Source organism: Salmo trutta, unplaced genomic scaffold (genome assembly GCF_901001165.1).
Source record: "Salmo trutta unplaced genomic scaffold, fSalTru1.1, whole genome shotgun sequence".
Lineage (NCBI taxonomy): Eukaryota > Metazoa > Chordata > Actinopteri > Salmoniformes > Salmonidae > Salmo > Salmo trutta.
In genome coordinates, this window is record NW_021823237.1 from 1,393,543 (window position 1) to 1,412,154 (window position 18,612).

At 49.9% G+C, this 18,612-nt stretch overlaps 1 protein-coding gene across 1 annotated transcript in view; it reads left to right on the forward strand.

Annotated features, from left to right (window-relative positions):
- The first annotated feature begins 7,534 nt into the window (after window positions 1–7,534).
- Window positions 7,535–18,612, forward strand: part of LOC115189807 (TBC1 domain family member 30) — a 30,769-nt gene continuing 19,691 nt past the window's right edge. The window contains exons 1-2 of the mRNA XM_029748319.1: window positions 7,535–8,340; window positions 11,917–12,081. Of these exons, the coding sequence (XP_029604179.1) occupies window positions 7,812–8,340; window positions 11,917–12,081 (694 nt within the window). The 5' untranslated portion in view covers window positions 7,535–7,811. The remainder of the gene's footprint in view (window positions 8,341–11,916; window positions 12,082–18,612) is intronic.

The window sequence follows — 18,612 nt, forward strand, 5'->3', positions numbered from 1 at the left end:
AACACTCCAACACTCAGACATAATTTACAGATAGCCAGGGGAACACTCCAACACTCAGACATAATTTACAGATAGCCAGGGGAACACTCCAACACTCAGACATAATTTACAGATAGCCAGGGGAACACTCCAACACTCAGACATAATTTACAGATAGCCAGGGGAACACTCCAACACTCAGACATAATTTACAGATAGCCAGGGGAACACTCCAACACTCAGACATAATTTACCAGGGGAACACTCCAACACTCAGACATCATTTACAGATAGCCAGGGGAACACTCCAACACTCAGACATCATTTACAGATAGCCAGGGGAACACTCCAACACTCAGACATCATTTACAGATAGCCAGGGGAACACTCCAACACTCAGACATCATTTACAGATAGCCAGGGGAACACTCCAACACTCAGACACCATTTACAGATAGCCAGGGACACACTCCAACACTCAGACATCATTTACAGATAGCCAGGGGAACACTCCAACACTCAGACATCATTACAGATAGCCAGGGGAACACTCCAACACTCAGAAATCATTTACAGATAGCCAGGGGAACACTCCAACACTCCAACACTCCAACACTCAGACATCATTACAGATAGCCAGGGGAACACTCCAACACTCCAACACTCCAATACTCAAACAATCAGACATCATTACAGATAGCCAGGGGCACACTCCAACACTCAGACATCATTTACAGATAGCCAGGGTCACACTCCAACACTCAGACATCATTTACAGATAGCCAGGGAACAGTCCAACACTCAGACATCATTACAGATAGCCAGGGGAACACTCCAACACTCAGACCTCATTTACAGATAGCCAGGGGAACACTCCAACACTCAGACATCATTTACAGATAGCCAGGGGAACACACCAACACTCAGACATCATTACAGATAGCCAGGGGAACACTCCAACACTCAGACATCATTTACAGATAGCCAGGGGAACACTCCAACACTCAGACATCATTTACAGATAGCCAGGGGAACACTCCAACACTCAGACATCATTTACAGATAGCCAGGGGAACACTCCAACACTCAGACATCATTTACAGATAGCCAGGGGAACACTCCAACATCATTACAGATGGCCAGGGTCACACTCCAACACTCCAACACTCAGTCATCATTTACAGATAGCCAGGGACACACTACAACACCCAGACATCATTTACAGATAGCCAGGGGAACACTCCAACACTCAGACATAATTTACAGATAGCCAGGGGAACACTCCAAGACTCCAACACTCAGACATCATTACAGATAGCCAGGGGCACACTACAACACTCAGACATCATTTACAGATAGCCAGGGGAACACTCCAACACTCAGACATCATTTACATATAGCCAGGGGAACACTCCAACACTCAGAAATCATTTACAGATAGCCAGGGGAACACTCCAACACTCAGACATCATGTACAGATAGCCAGGGGAACACTCCAACACTCAGACATCATTACAGATAGCCAGGGGAACACTCCAACACTTCAACACTCAGACATCATTACAGATAGCCAGGGGAATAATACTGCCAATGCTACTGTTAATACTGCCAATGCTATTGTTAATACTGTCAATGCTATTGTTAATACTGTCAATGCTATTAATACTGCCAATGCTATTGTTAATACTGTCAATGCTATTAATACTGCCAATGCTATTGTTAATACTGTCAATGCTACTGTTAATACTGCCAATGCTACTGTTAATACTGCCAATGCTATTGTTAATACTGCCAATGCTATTGTTAATACTGTCAATGCTATTGTTAATACTGCCAATGCTATTGTTAATGCTGCCAATGCTATTGTTAATGCTGCCAATGCTATTGTTAATACTGCCAATGCTATTGTCAATACTGCCAATGCTATTAATACTGCCAATGCTATTGTTAATACTGCCAATGCTATTGTCAATATGGTAAATGCTATTGTTAATACTGCCAATGCTATTGTTAATACTGCCAATGCTATTGTTAATACTGTCAATGCTATTAATACTGCCAATGCTATTGTTAATACTGCCAATGCTTTTGTTAATACTGCCAATGCTATTGTTAATATGGTAAATGCTATAATATTATTTGTGCTATTAAGGCTATTATCTATTTTCATTTTTTTATATTGTTTAACAAAATTCTAAGTCTGGTAACCTTTCCTAATAAAATCTAACACATTTCGGCCATTTGTATTCTTTTTTACAATCTTCAGTGCGAGACTATTATTTTGAAGGAAAATGGGTAATTTGCTGCCTGACAACGGAAGTCCCGGTCAGCTGATATACCATGTGCACCCGCATGACTTGGGGTATGACATCAAAATGAGGAAAACGTTCAATTGAACATGTCAATTTTAAAAAACCTTGTCAATATATTAAAGTTTTTTTTTTTAAACATGTCAATATATAAAAAAAACATGTTAATATAAAAATAAATAAAAATAAAACATGTCAATATATTAAAAAAACAACAACAAAAACATGTCAATATAAAAATAAATTAAAATAAAAACATGTCAATATAAAAATAAATAAAAATAAAACATGTCAATATATTAAAAAAACAACAACAAAAACATGTCAATATAAAATAAATAAATATAAAACATGTCAATATAAAAATAAATAAATAAAAACATGTCAATATAAAAATAAATAAATAAAAACATGTCAATATAGTCGGCAGGTTTTATGATCACGTTCCTTCATTTATAACCATAATTTTTCTCCACACAGATATATGGGTTCCTCCCTTGACAAGATATTCCAGATATTATATATGGAATAATCGGGACATATTGTATCGAAATACTTCTTTGTTTTTAGAATACTGTTTCTGAAATAATATCCTATCGGTGAGCCAACTTGTAAATGCAGAGGGTCTTTTACTTCATTATAAGGAGTTTTATTACTTTACAAGGTCCCTGTAACACCTAAAGATGTTTCCATTGTTTTAGATGCCATTCCCTCAGGTGTTGCTGTATTATTCAGGAACCTGACCCTGTCAAGACCCTCAGAACATACCTACAATTAACCCTGTTGACTCATCAGTAAGAAAGATTGGTTTTTATGTTGGTCCATTCAACAACAATAGAGCTGTAGGAGCCTTGTTTCAACAGGATGTTGTATCTACTATACCTCATGTCATGTTGGTCCATTCAACAACAATAGAGCTGTAGGAGCCTTGTTTCAACAGGATGTTGTATCTACTATACCTCATGTCATGTTGGTCCATTCAACAACAATAGAGCTGTAGGAGCCTTGTTTCAACAGGATGTTGTATCTACTATACCTCATGTCATGTTGGTCCATTCAACAACAATAGAGCTGTAGGAGCCTTGTTTCAACAGGATGTTGTATCTACTATACCTCATGTCATGTTGGTCCATTCAACAACAATAGAGCTGTAGGAGCCTTGTTTCAACAGGATGTTGTATCTACTATACCTCATGTCATGTTGGTCCATTCAACAACAATAGAGCTGTAGGAGCCTTGTCTCAACAGGATGTTGTATCTACTATACCTCATGTCATGTTGGTCCATTCAACAACAATAGAGCTGTAGGAGCCTTGTTTCAACAGGATGTTGTATCTACTATACCTCATGTCATGTTGGTCCATTCAACAACAATAGAGCTGTAGGAGCCTTGTTTCAACAGGATGTTGCCTTGTTTCAGCAGGATGTTATGTCATGCCTTATTGGAATGGTTTTATTGATAATATCTTTTGGAAAAATGTCTGGATGTTGCTACACACATACAGTACCTACTTATTAACAAAATGAAGGACGTTTCTTTTAAAATTATTCATAAATATTATCCTGCCAACCACCTATATGAAGAAGTTTAAGGAAAACATAAATGCGAATTGTACCTTTTGTAATGACCACCCAGAAACTGTTGCATGTTTTTGGGCATTGTATTCATGTAAGGAATCTGGCAAGACATCAGTAGATTTATAATTTAACACATTTATAAAGATTTTACACTATTATGGAGAGATGTACTGCTTGGATTCGTTACCTACCATAGAAATAAGTTGAAACAATTTTACGTAATTCATTTCATTATTCTTTTGGCCAAATTTCATATTCACAAATGCAAATTTACAAACATTACATTTACTTACCTTACAAAAATATATTGAACTATATTCTAAGACAATGGAAATACACTGTTAGAATGATAAATGTGTTTATGCCCCATAAGGCCCTTGTGTAATGTGATATTGTACCCCCCCCCCACAGCCCCATCCGTCCCTAGCCCACCCCACAGCCCCATCCGTCCCTAGCCCACCCCACAGCCCCATCCATCCCTAGCCCACCCCACAGCCCCATCCATCCCTAGCCCACCCCACAGCCCCATCCGTCCCCCCCACAGCCCCATCCGTCCCTAGCCCACCCCACAGCCCCATCCGTCCCCCCCACAGCCCCATCCATCCCTAGCCCACCCCACAGCCCCATCCGTCCCTAGCCCACCCCACAGCCCCATCCGTCCCTAGCCCACCCCACAGCCCCATCCATCCCTAGCCCACCCCACAGCCCCATCCGTCCCTAGCCCACCCCACAGCCCCATCCGTCCCTAGCCCACCCCACAGCCCCATCCATCCCTAGCCCACCCCACAGCCCCATCCGTCCCTAGCCCACCCCACAGCCCCATCCGTCCCTAGCCCACCCCACAGCCCCATCCGTCCCTAGCCCACCCCACAGCCCCATCCGTCCCTAGCCCACCCCACAGCCCCATCCATCCCTAGCCCACCCCACAGCCCCATCCGTCCACCCCACAGCCCCATCCATCCCCCCCACAGCCCCATCCGTCCCTAGCCCACCCCACAGCCCCATCCGTCCCCCCCACAGCCCCATCCATCCCTAGCCCACCCCACAGCCCCATCCGTCCCTAGCCCACCCCACAGCCCCATCCATCCCTAGCCCACGCCACAGCCCCATCCGTCCCTAGCCCCCTCCACAGCCCCATCCGTCCCTAGCCCCCCCCACAGCCCCATCCGTCCCTAGCCCACCCCACAGCCCCATCCGTCCCTAGCCCCCCCCACAGCCCCATCCGTCCCTAGCCCACCCCACAGCCCCATCCGTCCCTAGCCCACCCCACAGCCCCATCCGTCCCTAGCCCACGCCACAGCCCCATCCGTCCCTAGCCCACCCCACAGCCCCATCCCTAGCCCACCCCACAGCCCCATCCATCCCTAGCCCACCCCACAGCCCCATCCGTCCCCCCCACAGCCCCATCCATCCCTAGCCCACCCCACAGCCCCATCCCTAGCCCACCCCACAGCCCCATCCATCCCTAGCCCACCCCACAGCCCCATCCGTCCCCCCCACAGCCCCATCCGTCCCTAGCCCACCCCACAGCCCCATCCATCCCTAGCCCACCCCACAGCCCCATCCGTCCCTAGCCCACCCCACAGCCCCATCCGTCCCTAGCCCACCCCACAGCCCCATCCATCCCTAGCCCACCCCACAGCCCCATCCATCCCTAGCCCACCCCACAGCCCCATCCGTCCCCCCCCACAGCCCCATCCATCCCTAGCCCCCCCCACAGCCCCATCCGTCCCCCCCCACAGCCCCATCCATCCCTAGCCCACCCCACAGCCCCATCCGTCCCTAGCCCACCCCACAGCCCCATCCATCCCCCCCACAGCCCCATCCATCCCTAGCCCACCCCACAGCCCCATCCGTCCCTAGCCCACCCCACAGGGGGGGGGTGGAAGGGCCTAGTGCCCAGGGGGGGGGGGAGGGGGAGGGCCTGGTGCCCAGGGGGGGTGGAAGGGCCTGGTGCCGGGGGGGGGGGGGGGTGGAAGGGCCTGGTGCCCAGGGGGGGTGGAAGGGCCTAGTGCCCGGGGGGGGGGGGGTGGAAGGGCCTGGTGCCCAGGGGGGGGGGGGGTGGAAGGGCCTGGTGCCCAGGGGGGGGGGGGTGGAAGGGCCTGGTGCCCGGGGGGGGTGGAAGGGCCTAGTGCCCGGGGGGGGGGGGGGGGGTTGGAAGGGCCTGGTGCCCAGGGGGGGGGGGGGTGGAAGGGCCTGGTGCCCGGGGGGGGTGGAAGGGCCTGGTGCCCAGGGGGGGGGGGGGTGGAAGGGCCTAGTGCCCGGGGGGGGTGGAAGGGCCTGGTGCCCAGGGGGGGGGTTGGAAGGGCCTGGTGCCCGGGGGGGGTGGAAGGGCCTGGTGCCCAGGGGGGGGGGGGTGGAAGGGCCTGGTGCCCGGGGGGGGGGGAAGGGCCTGGTGCCCAGGGGGGGGGGGGGGTGGAAGGGCCTGGTGCCCGGGGGGGGTGGAAGGGCCTGGTGCCCAGGGGGGGGGGGGGTGGAAGGGCCTGGTGATGAGCTTGATGATCCTTTCCAACACATTTACTGGGTCTTATTCTGCTCACATGATCATCAATGCTTCACTAACGATTGACAAATACAAAATATTCTCGCTATAATCCATAATAATCTCATCGTGTAGACTAGTCTACCCGCTCTGGTGGAGGAAAAACGCAGAGTTTCACAATCCAGAATATTGAATATTCACATGAACATCTATCTCCATTTGGATGAAAACATAGCTATAGTAATGGAAATATACAAGACAAGACAAGACCAACGGAATAATGTATCCCACCACCGATTAAAATACAACAGACGACTGTAAACAGACAGAGGCACTGGAGGAAAACTGAACAAGAAAACAGGTCACACACTACAGCATCTGACCAACAAACAAATATACAACAGTTGTCTCAGGGGGGGGGGGGGGGGGGGGCTACAAAAGAGCAAAGAAAGCAGATTGATATTGTTTTAATAATGCCGTGTTTATTACTTGATTCTAATCATGAGGACTAGGCTTTTAAGAATCCTCTAAATCCTGATTAATAAATGTTTATTTGCTGCGCTGTGATTCTACATTGTCTCAGCAGAGACGACAGGTCAGTTACATTTTACGTTTACTTATCCAGAGCGATTTACAGATCGGTGCCTTCACTTTATGTTATCCAGACGATATGATACCTCCTCTTGGACTGGTCAGGTGTGTCATGATGTCCCTAACCTTAACCTTTACCTAACCATTTAAAATGACAAATTCAATGGGAGGGGGGGGCGTCCCTAACCTTAACCTTTACCTAACCATTTAAAATGACAAATTCAATGGGGGGGGGGGGGCGTCCCTAACCTTAACCTTTACCTAACCATTTAAAATGACAAATTCAATGGGAGGGGGGGGGGCGTCCCTAACCTTAACCTTTACCTAACCATTTAAAATGACAAATTCAATGGGGGGGGGGGGGCGTCCCTAACCTTAACCTTTACCTAACCATTTAAAATGACAAATTCAATGGGAGGGGAGGGGGGGCGTCCCTAACCTTAACCTTTACCTAACCATTTAAAATTACAAATTCAATGGGAGGGGGGGGGCGTCCCTAACCTTAACCTTTACCTAACCATTTAAAATGACAAATTCAGTGGGAGGGGGGGAGGGAGGGGACGTCCCAAGGATATCGGATAGCAGGGACAGAATGAGTTTCCAGTGGGCTGGACTATACACTCCGGAAAGGGCGACAGATTGAGAAGTTTCAGGAAGAAAACGAGTAACTCCCGAACAGAAGCCCAACTTCCTGAGTAGTGGAATGGAATGCGACCCGGAACTCTACTTCCTCTTCATAGATCTGTGTTCAATTAACAAAACGAGTTGCACCTGTTCCCCATTCAAACGGTCATGTGTTGGGAGAGAGACGGCAACTTGACGAAGCACCAGAATTAACAGTAACGAACGGGGGGGGGACTATTCGTGTTGTAATGTCGTCCCGGGCGGAAAACGTGGCGGAATTTTTAGAAATAGACATATGTCACGGCGACGTCTGTTCGGAGGTGGAGAGCGGATTATTCATCAACTCCGGTACAGGCGCGTCACTCTCACACGGCTTCTCGGAGTTTCAACAGTGGACTGGATCTAGTTCTCGTCCGTCTTCAGACCAAAACAACACAGACTGTGTCTCAAAGAGACCGAGAGACTGCTCCAATAACGACACCACACCATCCCGGAGTCTGTATCCCCAGAACGGCCCGGGGTGTGGATCCGGTGATCGTGTGATCCTTGGAGAGCTCCGGGGTCACCGAGCTCCCCGTTCCTCCATATTGGACTGTCTGTTGGTGGAACTGTATGACACCTACAGCAGCGCCCGGATCAGTGTCGACAGCCCGGATAGCAGTACCGAGGCGTCCAGCTCCGAGCTGTTCTGCCGTAGTAATACTGGGTCCAGCTTCCTCCAGGAACTACAGGAGAAACACACCAGGAGACACCAGGTCAACTACCTGTCTCAGAAAGGTCAGTTGTATGTATGTATGTATGTATGTATGTTACCTTTTCATTTAACGAGGCAAGTCATTTAAGAACAAATTCTTATTTATAATGACGGCCTCCGGGGGAACAGTGGGTTAACTGTCTTGTTCAGGGGCAGAACGACAGATCGATTGTTTTATAAAAAACTGTTCCACTAAATAGCAAATGTGGCGACTCTGGTCATGGCACATGCGCTCTAGTCACCAGCTCTCAGATACAGTGGGGGGTGGGGGGGTGGGGGGGGGGGGGTGTCCAGCTCTAGGATACAGTGGGGGGGTGTCCAGCTCTAGGATACAGTGGGGGGAGTCCAGCTCGAGGATACAGTGGGGGGGGGTGGGGGGGGGGGAGTCCAGCTCTAGGATACAGTGGGGGGGGGGTGTCCAGCTCTAGGATACAGTGGGGGGGGGTGTCCAGCTCTAGGATACAGTGGGGGGGGGGTGTCCAGCTCTAGGATACAGTGGGGGGGGGAGTCCAGCTCGAGGATACAGTGGGGGGGGGGGAGTCCAGCTCTAGGATACAGTGGGGGGGGGAGTCCAGCTCTAGGATACAGTGGGGGGGAGTCCAGCTCTAGGATACAGTGGGGGGGAGTCCAGCTCTAGGATACAGTGGGGGGGGGAATCCAGCTCTAGGATACAGTGGGGGGAGTCCAGCTCTAGGATACAGTGGGGGGGAGTCCAGCCTCTAGGATACAGTGGGGGGGGGAATCCAGCTCTAGGATAGAGTGGGGGGGGGGGGGGGGGGAGTCCAGCTCTAGGATACAGTGGGGGGGGGGGGGGAGTTCAGCTCTAGGATACAGTGGGGGGGGGAGTCCAGCTCTAGGATACAGTGGGGGGGGGAATCCAGCTCTAGGATACAGTGGGGGGGGGGGGGGGGAGTCCAGCTCTAGGATACAGGGGGGGGGGGGGGGGGAGTTCCAGCTCTAGGATACAGTGGGGGGGGGGGGGGGAGTTCAGCTCTAGGATACAGTGGGGGGGGGGGGGAGTTCAGCTCTAGGATACAGTGGGGGGGGGGGGAGTTCAGCTCTAGGATACAGTGGGGGGGGGGGGGGAGTTCAGCTCTAGGATACAGTGGGGGGGGGGGGGGGGAGTTCAGCTCTAGGATACAGTGGGGGGGGGGGGGAGTTCAGCTATAGGATACGGGGGGGGGGGGGAGTTCAGCTCTAGGATACAGTGGGGGGGGGGGAGTCCAGCTCTAGGATACAGTGGGGGGGGAGTCCAGCTCTAGGATACAGTGGGGGGGGGGGGGGGAGTCCAGCTCTAGGATACAGGGGGGGGGGGGGGGGGGAGTCCAGCGCTAGGATACAGTGGGGGGAGTCCAGCGCTAGGATACAGTGGGGGGGTCCAGCCTCTAGGATACAGTGGGGGGGTCCAGCTCTAGGATACAGTGGGGGGGGTCCAGCTCCAGGATACAGTGGGGGGGGTCCAGCTCTAGGATACAGTGGGGGGAGTCCAGCCCTAGGATACAGTGGGGGGAGTCCAGCTCTAGGATACAGTGGGGGGGGGGGGGGAGTCCAGCTCTAGGATACAGTGGGGGGGGGGGGAGTCCAGCTCTAGGATACAGTGGGGGGGGAGTCCAGCTCTAGGATACAGTGGGGGGGGGGGGGGGAGGGGAGTCCAGCTCTAGGATACATTGGGGGGGGGGGAGTTCAGCTCTAGGATACATTGGGGGGGGGGGGGTTCAGCTCTAGGATACAGTGGGGGGGGGGGGTAGTCCAGCTCTAGGATACAGGGGGGGGGGGGAGTCCAGCTCTAGGATACAGTGGGGGGGAGTCCAGCTCTAGGATACAGTGGGGGGGGAGTCCAGCGCTAGGATACAGTGGGGGGGGGGGGGGAGTCCAGCGCTAGGATACAGTGGGGGGAGTCCAGCTCTAGTATACAGTGGGGGGGTCCAGCTCTAGGATACAGTGGAGGGGGGGGGGTCCAGCTCTAGGATACAGTGGGGGGGGAGTCCAGCTCTAGGATACAGTGGGGGGGTTTATATTACTCTGTAATCATCAGATCACATTAAATCTACTACTGCCAGTCTGTCACTCACTCCCACACACTTCATGTATTGTGAAGTCTGTTTATAAAATGCATTTTAATGTTTAAAAATTGTATTATAATGTAGATTACTGCCTTATTTTTGCTGGCCCCAGGAAGAGTAGCTGCTGCCTTGACAGGAACTAATGGGGATCCATAATAAACCCCAGGAAGAGTAGCTGCTGCCTTGGCAGGAACTAATGGGGATCCATAATAAACCCCAGGAAGAGTAGCTGCTGCCTTGGCAGGAACTAATGGGGATCCATAATAAACCCCAGGAAGAGTAGCTGCTGCCTTGACAGGAACTAATGGGGATCCATAATAAACCCCAGGAAGAGTAGCTGCTGCCTTGGCAGGAACTAATGGGGATCCATAATAAACCCCAGGAAGAGTAGCTGCTGTCTTGGCAGGAACTAATGGGGATCCATAATAAACCCCAGGAAGAGTAGCTGCTGCCTTGGCAGGAACTAATGGGGATCCATAATAAACCCCAGGAAGAGTAGCTGCTGCCTTGGCAGGAACTAATGGGGATCCATAATAAACCCCAGGAAGAGTAGCTGCTGCCTTGGCAGGAACTAATGGGGATCCATAATAAATACAAATATACATGACAGCCTAATAATAATAATAATAATAATAATAATAATAATAATAATAATAATAATAATAATAATAATAATACAATGAGGAGCTGCTCTATATATCTATATATCTATATTGTGTTTCAGCACCAGAAGAGTTGAGCTGTATCGTAGGGGAGGTACTCTGCAGGACGGGTCTCCAGTCAGCCAAGCTGCTCTATATATCTATATATCTATATTGTGTTTCAGCACCAGAAGAGTTGAGCTGTATCGTAGGGGAGGTACTCTACAGGACAGGTCTCCAGTCAGCCAAGCTGCTCTATATATCTATATATCTATATTGTGTTTCAGCACCAGAAGAGTTGAGCTGTATCGTAGGGGAGGTACTCTACAGGACAGGTCTCCAGTCAGCCAAGCTGCTCTATATCTATATATCTATATTGTGTTTCAGCACCAGAAGAGTTGAGCTGTATCGTAGGGGAGGTACTCTACAGGACAGGTCTCCAGTCACCCAAGCTGCTCTATATCTATATATCTATATTGTGTTTCAGCACCAGAAGAGTTGAGCTGTATCGTAGGGGAGGTACTCTACAGGACAGGTCTCCAGTCAGCCAAGCTGCTCTATATATCTATATATCTATATTGTGTTTCAGCACCAGAAGAGTTGAGCTGTATCGTAGGGGAGGTACTCTACAGGACAGGTCTCCAGTCAGCCAAGCTGCTCTATATATCTATATATCTATATTGTGTTTCAGCACCAGAAGAGTTGAGCTGTATCGTAGGGGAGGTACTCTACAGGACAGGTCTCCAGTCAGCCAAGCTGCTCTATATATCTATATATCTATATTGTGTTTCAGCACCAGAAGAGTTGAGCTGTATCGTAGGGGAGGTACTCTACAGGACAGGTCTCCAGTCAGCCAAGCTGCTCTATATATCTATATATCTATATTGTGTTTCAGCACCAGAAGAGTTGAGCTGTATCGTAGGGGAGGTACTCTACAGGACAGGTCTCCAGTCAGCCAAGCTGCTGCGCCAGCTGAAGCGGAGAGATCGCCTCGCTCACAAGCTCCAGAAGAACTATGACATCATCACCGCCTGTCTGCAGGCCGCGTCCCAGAAGAGAAGTAAGGAGACGCACCCTGAGCCCTATGTAGTGCTCCCTATTCCCTATGTAGTGCTCCCTATTCCCTATGTAGTGCTCCCTATTCCCTATGTAGTGCACCCTATTCCCTATGTAGTGCACCCTATTCCCTATGTAGTGCACCCTATTCCCTATGTAGTGCACCCTGAGCCCTATGTAGTGCACCCTATTCCCTATGTAGTGCACCCTATTCCCTATGTAGTGCACCCTATTCCCTATGTAGTGCTCCCTATTCCCTATGTAGTGCTCCCTATTCCCTATGTAGTGCACCCTATTCCCTATGTAGTGCTCCCTATTCCCTATGTAGTGCTCCCTATTCCCTATGTAGTGCACCCTGAGCCCTATGTAGTGCACCCTATTCCCTATGTAGTGCTCCCTATTCCCTATGTAGTGCACCCTATTCCCTATGTAGTGCTCCCTATTCCCTATGTAGTGCACCCTATTCCCTATGTAGTGCACCCTATTCCCTATGTAGTGCTCCCTATTCCCTATGTAGTGCTCCCTATTCCCTATGTAGTGCACCCTATTCCCTATGTAGTGCTCCCTATTCCCTATGTAGTGCCCCCTATTCCCCGTGTGGTGTCGTGCCCCCTATTCCCGTGTCGTGCCCCCTATTCCCCGTGTAGTGTCGTGCCCCCTATTCCCCATGTAGTGCCCCCTATTCCCTATATTGTCGTGCTCCCTATTCCCTATATTGTCGTGCTCCCTATTCCCCGTGTCGTGCCCCCTATTCCCCGTGTCGTGCCCCCTATTCCCCGTGTCGTGCCCCCTATTCCCTATATTGTCGTGCTCCCTATTCCCTATATTGTCGTGCTCCCTATTCCCCGTGTCGTGCCCCCTATTCCCCGTGTCGTGCCCCCTTTTCCCCGTGTCGTGCTCCCTAATCCCCGTGTCGTGCCCCCTATTCCCTATGTAGTGTTGTTCTCCTACCCTATTCCCCGTGTCGTGCCCCCTATTCCCCGTGTCGTGCCCCCTATTCCCCGTGTCGTGCCCCCTATTCCCCGTGTCGTGCCCCCTATTCCCCGTGTCGTGCCCCCTATTCCCTATATTGTCGTGCCCCCTATTCCCTATATTGTCGTGCCCCCTATTCCCTATATTGTCGTGCCCCCTATTCCCTATATTGTCGTGCTCCCTATTCCCTATATTGTCGTGCTCCCTATTCCCTATATTGTCGTGCTCCCTATTCCCTATATTGTCGTGCCCCCTATTCCCCGTGTCGTGCCCCCTATTCCCCGTGTCGTGCCCCCTATTCCCCGTGTCGTTCTCCTTCCCTATTCCCCGTGTCGTGCTCCCTATTCCCCGTGTCGTTCTCCTTCCCTATTCCCCGTGTCGTTCTCCTTCCCTATTCCCCGTGTCGTGCCCCCTATTCCCCGTGTCGTGCCCCCTATTCCCCGTGTCGTGCCCCTATTCCCCCGTGTCGTGCCCCTATTCCCCCGTGTCGTGCCCCTATTCCCCCGTGTCGTGCCCCTATTCCCCCGTGTCGTGCCCCTATTCCCCGTGTCGTGCCCCTATTCCCCGTGTCGTGCCCCCTATTCCCCGTGTCGTGCTCCCTATTCCCCGTGTCGTGCTCCCTATTCCCCGTGTCGTGCCCCCTATTCCCCGTGTCGTGCCCCCTATTCCCCGTGTCGTGCCCCCTATTCCCCGTGTCGTGCCCCCTATTCCCCGTGTCGTGCCCCCTATTCCCCGTGTCGTGCCCCCTATTCCCCGTGTCGTGCCCCCTATTCCCCGTGTCGTGCTCCCTATTCCCCGTGTAGTGTCGTGCCCCCTATTCCCCGTGTCGCGCCCCCCTATTCCCCGTGTCGCGCCCCCTATTCCCCGTGTCGCGCCCCCTATTCCCCGTGTCGCGCCCCCTATTCCCCGTGTAGTGTCGCGCTCCCTATTCCCCGTGTCGTGTCGCGCCCCCTATTCCCCGTGTGGTGTCGCGCCCCCTATTCCCCGTGTGGTGTCGTGCCCCCTATTCCCGTGTGGTGTCGTGCCCCCTATTCCCCGTGTGGTGTCGTGCCCCCTATTCCCCGTGTCGTGCCCCCTATTCCCCGTGTCGTTCTCCTTCCCTATTCCCCGTGTCGTTCTCCTTCCCTATTCCCGTGTCGTGCCCCCTATTCCCCGTGTCGTGCCCCTATTCCCCGTGTCGTGCCCCCTATTCCCCGTGTCGTGCCCCCTATTCCCCGTGTCGTGCCCCCTATTCCCCGTGTCGTGCCCCATATTCCCCGTGTCGTGCCCCCTATTCCCCGTGTCGTGCCCCCTACTTCCCCGTGTCGTGCCCCCTATTCCCCGTGTCGTGCCCCCTATTCCCGTGTCGTGCCCCCTATTCCCCGTGTCGTGCTCCCTATTCCCCGTGTCGTGCCCCCTATTCCCCGTGTCGTGCCCCCTATTCCCCGTGTCGTGCCCCTATTCCCTATATTGTCGTGACCAAACAGTGTGTTCAGGGCTCCTACCCTATTCCTTCACACAGCGTTCACGCCCCTCCACTTGTTCCACATTTTTGTTACAGCCTGAATTTAAAATGGATTAAATGTAGCTATTTTTTTAAACTTGTTCTTGAACACCATGGGTTTGGAAATTGTGTTGTATGATGCAAGAAACCACGTTATAAAATATATTATTATTACCATGCAGAAAACTAGACATTGTAGGCTACACTTCTGCCTATTGGCTTATTTGCATATTCAAGCCTGTGTCAAAATACAACACTGTCCCTTTAAGACATAAGCTTTTTTAACCTTGACTGGTTTTTCAGACTGCTTCAGAAGTAGCCTACACGTTTTGGGCTTTGGGAAGCAGTAACTCCCCATTGCCGACCTCTACTTATCTATAACTGGGCTGATAACTCGCTAACTAGCGAAGAATATCGACAGTAGTGCACTGATCTGAAGAGCTCATTAACTCGCTGGTGACGGAAAGACCGCTGGTGGACAACCTCCACCAATAACAACTCTACTCCGCTCTGGCTCCGCCTACAACCACATCACAGATCCAATCTAGCGAAGTTACATTTGTTTTGGTTTGTTGCAATGAAAAGGACCTGATTTAAAAAAAATAATAATAATAATAATAAAAAAAATAAAAAAATAAAAAAAAATTATAATAATAATTATCATGTTGATTCGATCACAGAACAAAAAATGTCGATCTGCAAACTAGTGGAGCAAATTTAGTAAATTTTAGTCTCTTCCGTGTCTGCGCGCAGCGTGGCGGCGTTAAGTGCAGCGTGGCGGGATTATGTTTTTCGAAATGTTTACAAATTACTTAATGAAAAGCTTAAATGTCTTGAGTCAATAAGTATTTAACCCCTTTGTTATGGCAAGCCTAAATACGTTCAGGAGGAAATATTTGCTTAATAAGTCACATAAGTTGCCTGGACAATAATAGTGTTTTACATGTTGTTTTTTATAGTGACTTCCTCATTTCTGCTTTCCACCAGACACTGGGAGATACATTCACCTTTCAGCTGGACAATAACCTGAAACACAAGCTCAGATACACACTGGAGTTGCTTACCAGTTAGACATGGAATGTTCCTGAGGAGCCTAGTTACCGTTTTCGACTTAATTCTGCTTGAAAATCTACGGCAAGACTTGAAATAGGCGTAAAGACCCACAGCTGTAGAGAGCTCTTAGAGAATTACCCATAAAGACCCACAGCTCTTAGAGAATTACCCATAAAGACCCACAGCTCTTAGAGATTTACCCATAAAGACCCACAGCTCTTAGAGAATTACCCATAAAGACCCACAGCTGTAATTGCTGTCAAAGGTGATTATGTATTTACTCATGGGTGTGAATACTTTTCATTTTCCAAAAATGTGCTAACATTTCTAAAAACATGTTTTCACTTTGTCATTATGGGGTCTTGTGGGTAAATGGAGGAGGGGGGATTATAATGCTGTGCAGCTTTACTCTTAATAGCCAGGAAGTGTTATGGGTGTTTCCTGTGCAGCTTTACGCTTAACATAACACTCTTAGGAAGTGTTATGGATGTTTCCCCACAGAGAGCTGAGTAGACTAATCATGTTCCACGTCTCAGCACCATATTATAACCTACCAACACCTTTCCATAATATCCTGCCCAGTGCCCACCCAGACGGTGTTCCATGTCTGCTTGGATTGGTTGTTTTCACACAGCACCTTCCCAGCAGGGCTCCATCATCTACAGCAGATGTGGACCTGTAGCCGGGCAAAGGATCTGTACAACTGGCTACTAAATTCTTACAGCTCGCTTTTCTTAATGTCCTTCTCTGTTTTGATCAACATGCAGCATGACACCTACCATGGAGGTCAAGTCTATGGTAACAGTGATCAGGAGGTAGTCTATGGTAACAGTGATCAGGAGGTAAAGTCTGCGGTAACAGTGATCAGGAGGTCAAGTCTATGGTAACAGTGATCAGGAGGTAAAGTCTGTGGTAACAGTGATCAGGAGGTAAAGTCTGTGGTAACAGTGATCAGGAGGTAAAGTCTGGTGTAACAGTGATCAGGAGGTAAAGTCTATGGTAACAGTGATCAGGAGGTAAAGTCTGTGGTAACAGTGATCAGGAGGTAAAGTCTATGTAGTAACAGTGATCAGGAGGTAAAGTCTATGGTGTTACAGTGATCAGGAGGTAAAGTCTATGTGGTAACAGTGATCAGGAGGTAAAGTCTATGGTGTAACAGTGATCAGGAGGTAAAGTCTATGGTGTAACAGTGATCAGGAGGTAAAGTCTATGGTGTAACAGTGATCAGGAGGTAAAGTCTATGTGGTAACAGTGATCAGGAGGTAAAGTCTATGTGGTAACAGTGATCAGGAGGTAAAGTCTGTAACAGTGATCAGGAGGTAAAGTCTATGGTGTTACAGTGATCAGGAGGTAAAGTCTATGGTGTAACAGTGATCAGGAGGTAAAGTCTATGGTGTAACAGTGATCAGGAGGTAAAGTCTATGTGGTAACAGTGATCAGGAGGTAAAGTCTATGGTGTAACAGTGATCAGGAGGTAAAGTCTGTAACAGTGATCAGGAGGTAAAGTCTATGGTGTTACAGTGATCAGGAGGTAAAGTCTATGTGGTAACAGTGATCAGGAGGTAAAGTCTATGGTGTAACAGTGATCAGGAGGTAAAGTCTATGGTGTTACAGTGATCAGGAGGTAAAGTCTGTAGTAACAGTGTGTAAAGTGGGACTTGTCTTCTCACTGTACCAGCAGCATGTTACAGTAAACCTCCTACCTGAAGTCATCTGGCTGAGACTCATACATGCCTTGGTATCTAGTGATGTAGCAGAGATGACTGTCTTTCCATTCACAACGGCTCTCTTTTTGGGGGTTGTTGCCCTACCGATCTTCCCCTCTCCACCCCTCCCTTTACATTACTTCATCACGGCTTTCCTCTCCTCCCTCCCTCCCTCCCTCCCCTCCCTGCGGCGCTGGGTAAGGGTGTATACCGGGGCAGCTGCTCCTGAGACCGCTGCAGAGCCGCATCTCCTCGGTTAGAGGGAGAACTGATATCTGATCATCGATTAACACAGATCTATATATATATTCTAGCAACTCTTTTAAAAAAATTTTTTTTTTAAAGGCATAATTGCGTGCGATTTCCTCCTGGATGGAACAAACATCAAGGCCATTTTCCTGTAGGCTGGAGACTGTTGACAGTTGTTGGTTTGGACCGGAGACGGAAAGATCAATCTGACTGATCAACCTCCCTCCCTGGAAGACACCGGGCTGTTGTGGAGCAGCTAGACGACGGGATTCGCGTGGGACGGAGGGAATAACGGACATTTTTTAAAATATTTTTTATATTGAAGCAGCAGCACAAAGGGGGGAAATAAAAACATGAATGTAGTCTACTGATAATAACTTGTAGGCTACACGGTGCGCGTGTGTCGTTTGATTGGGGAAATGAAGCAGGCCCGGTTTAACGCGGGTCGGAGGGCTCGGTCTGGACCGTGTGTGTCGCGGCAGGGTTCGAGCGGTGTCGGTAACATCATCAGTAACGTGCTGAAGAAAAGGAACGGCATCTCCCGGAGAGCACCCCGTCTGCTCTGCACGTTAGAGCCAGGTGACCGACCGGATCCCGTTCAGCGCCCGGATCCCGTTCAGCTCCAGGCTGATTCATACTCTCTGTGCTCCGTGGTCTGTCTGTACAGAATAACATGTCACTGCTCGTTGTGATGGGGGGCTGTTCATTCATTGTGGTTCTGAAATCATGGTGATATTTTACAAGGCGTTTCATTCATGTGATTTCCCCGTTAACTCGGTTTTAGGGCTGATAGGCTGATAGAACTAAAGCCCACTAGTTGAATTCCTTCATTCATGTCGTCTTCTATTGGATGTTGCTGTCAGATGTAGCCTAGCTACATGTAGCCTAGCCCATAGGTCTAGTCATATCCATCTCTAGCTAGCCCGTCTGGTGATGTAGCCTAGCTACATGTAGCCTAGCCCATAGGTCTAGTCATATCCATCTCTAGCTAGCCCGTCTGGTGATGTAGCCTAGCTACATGTAGCCTAGCCCATAGGTCTAGTCATATCCATCTCTAGCTAGCCCGTCTGGT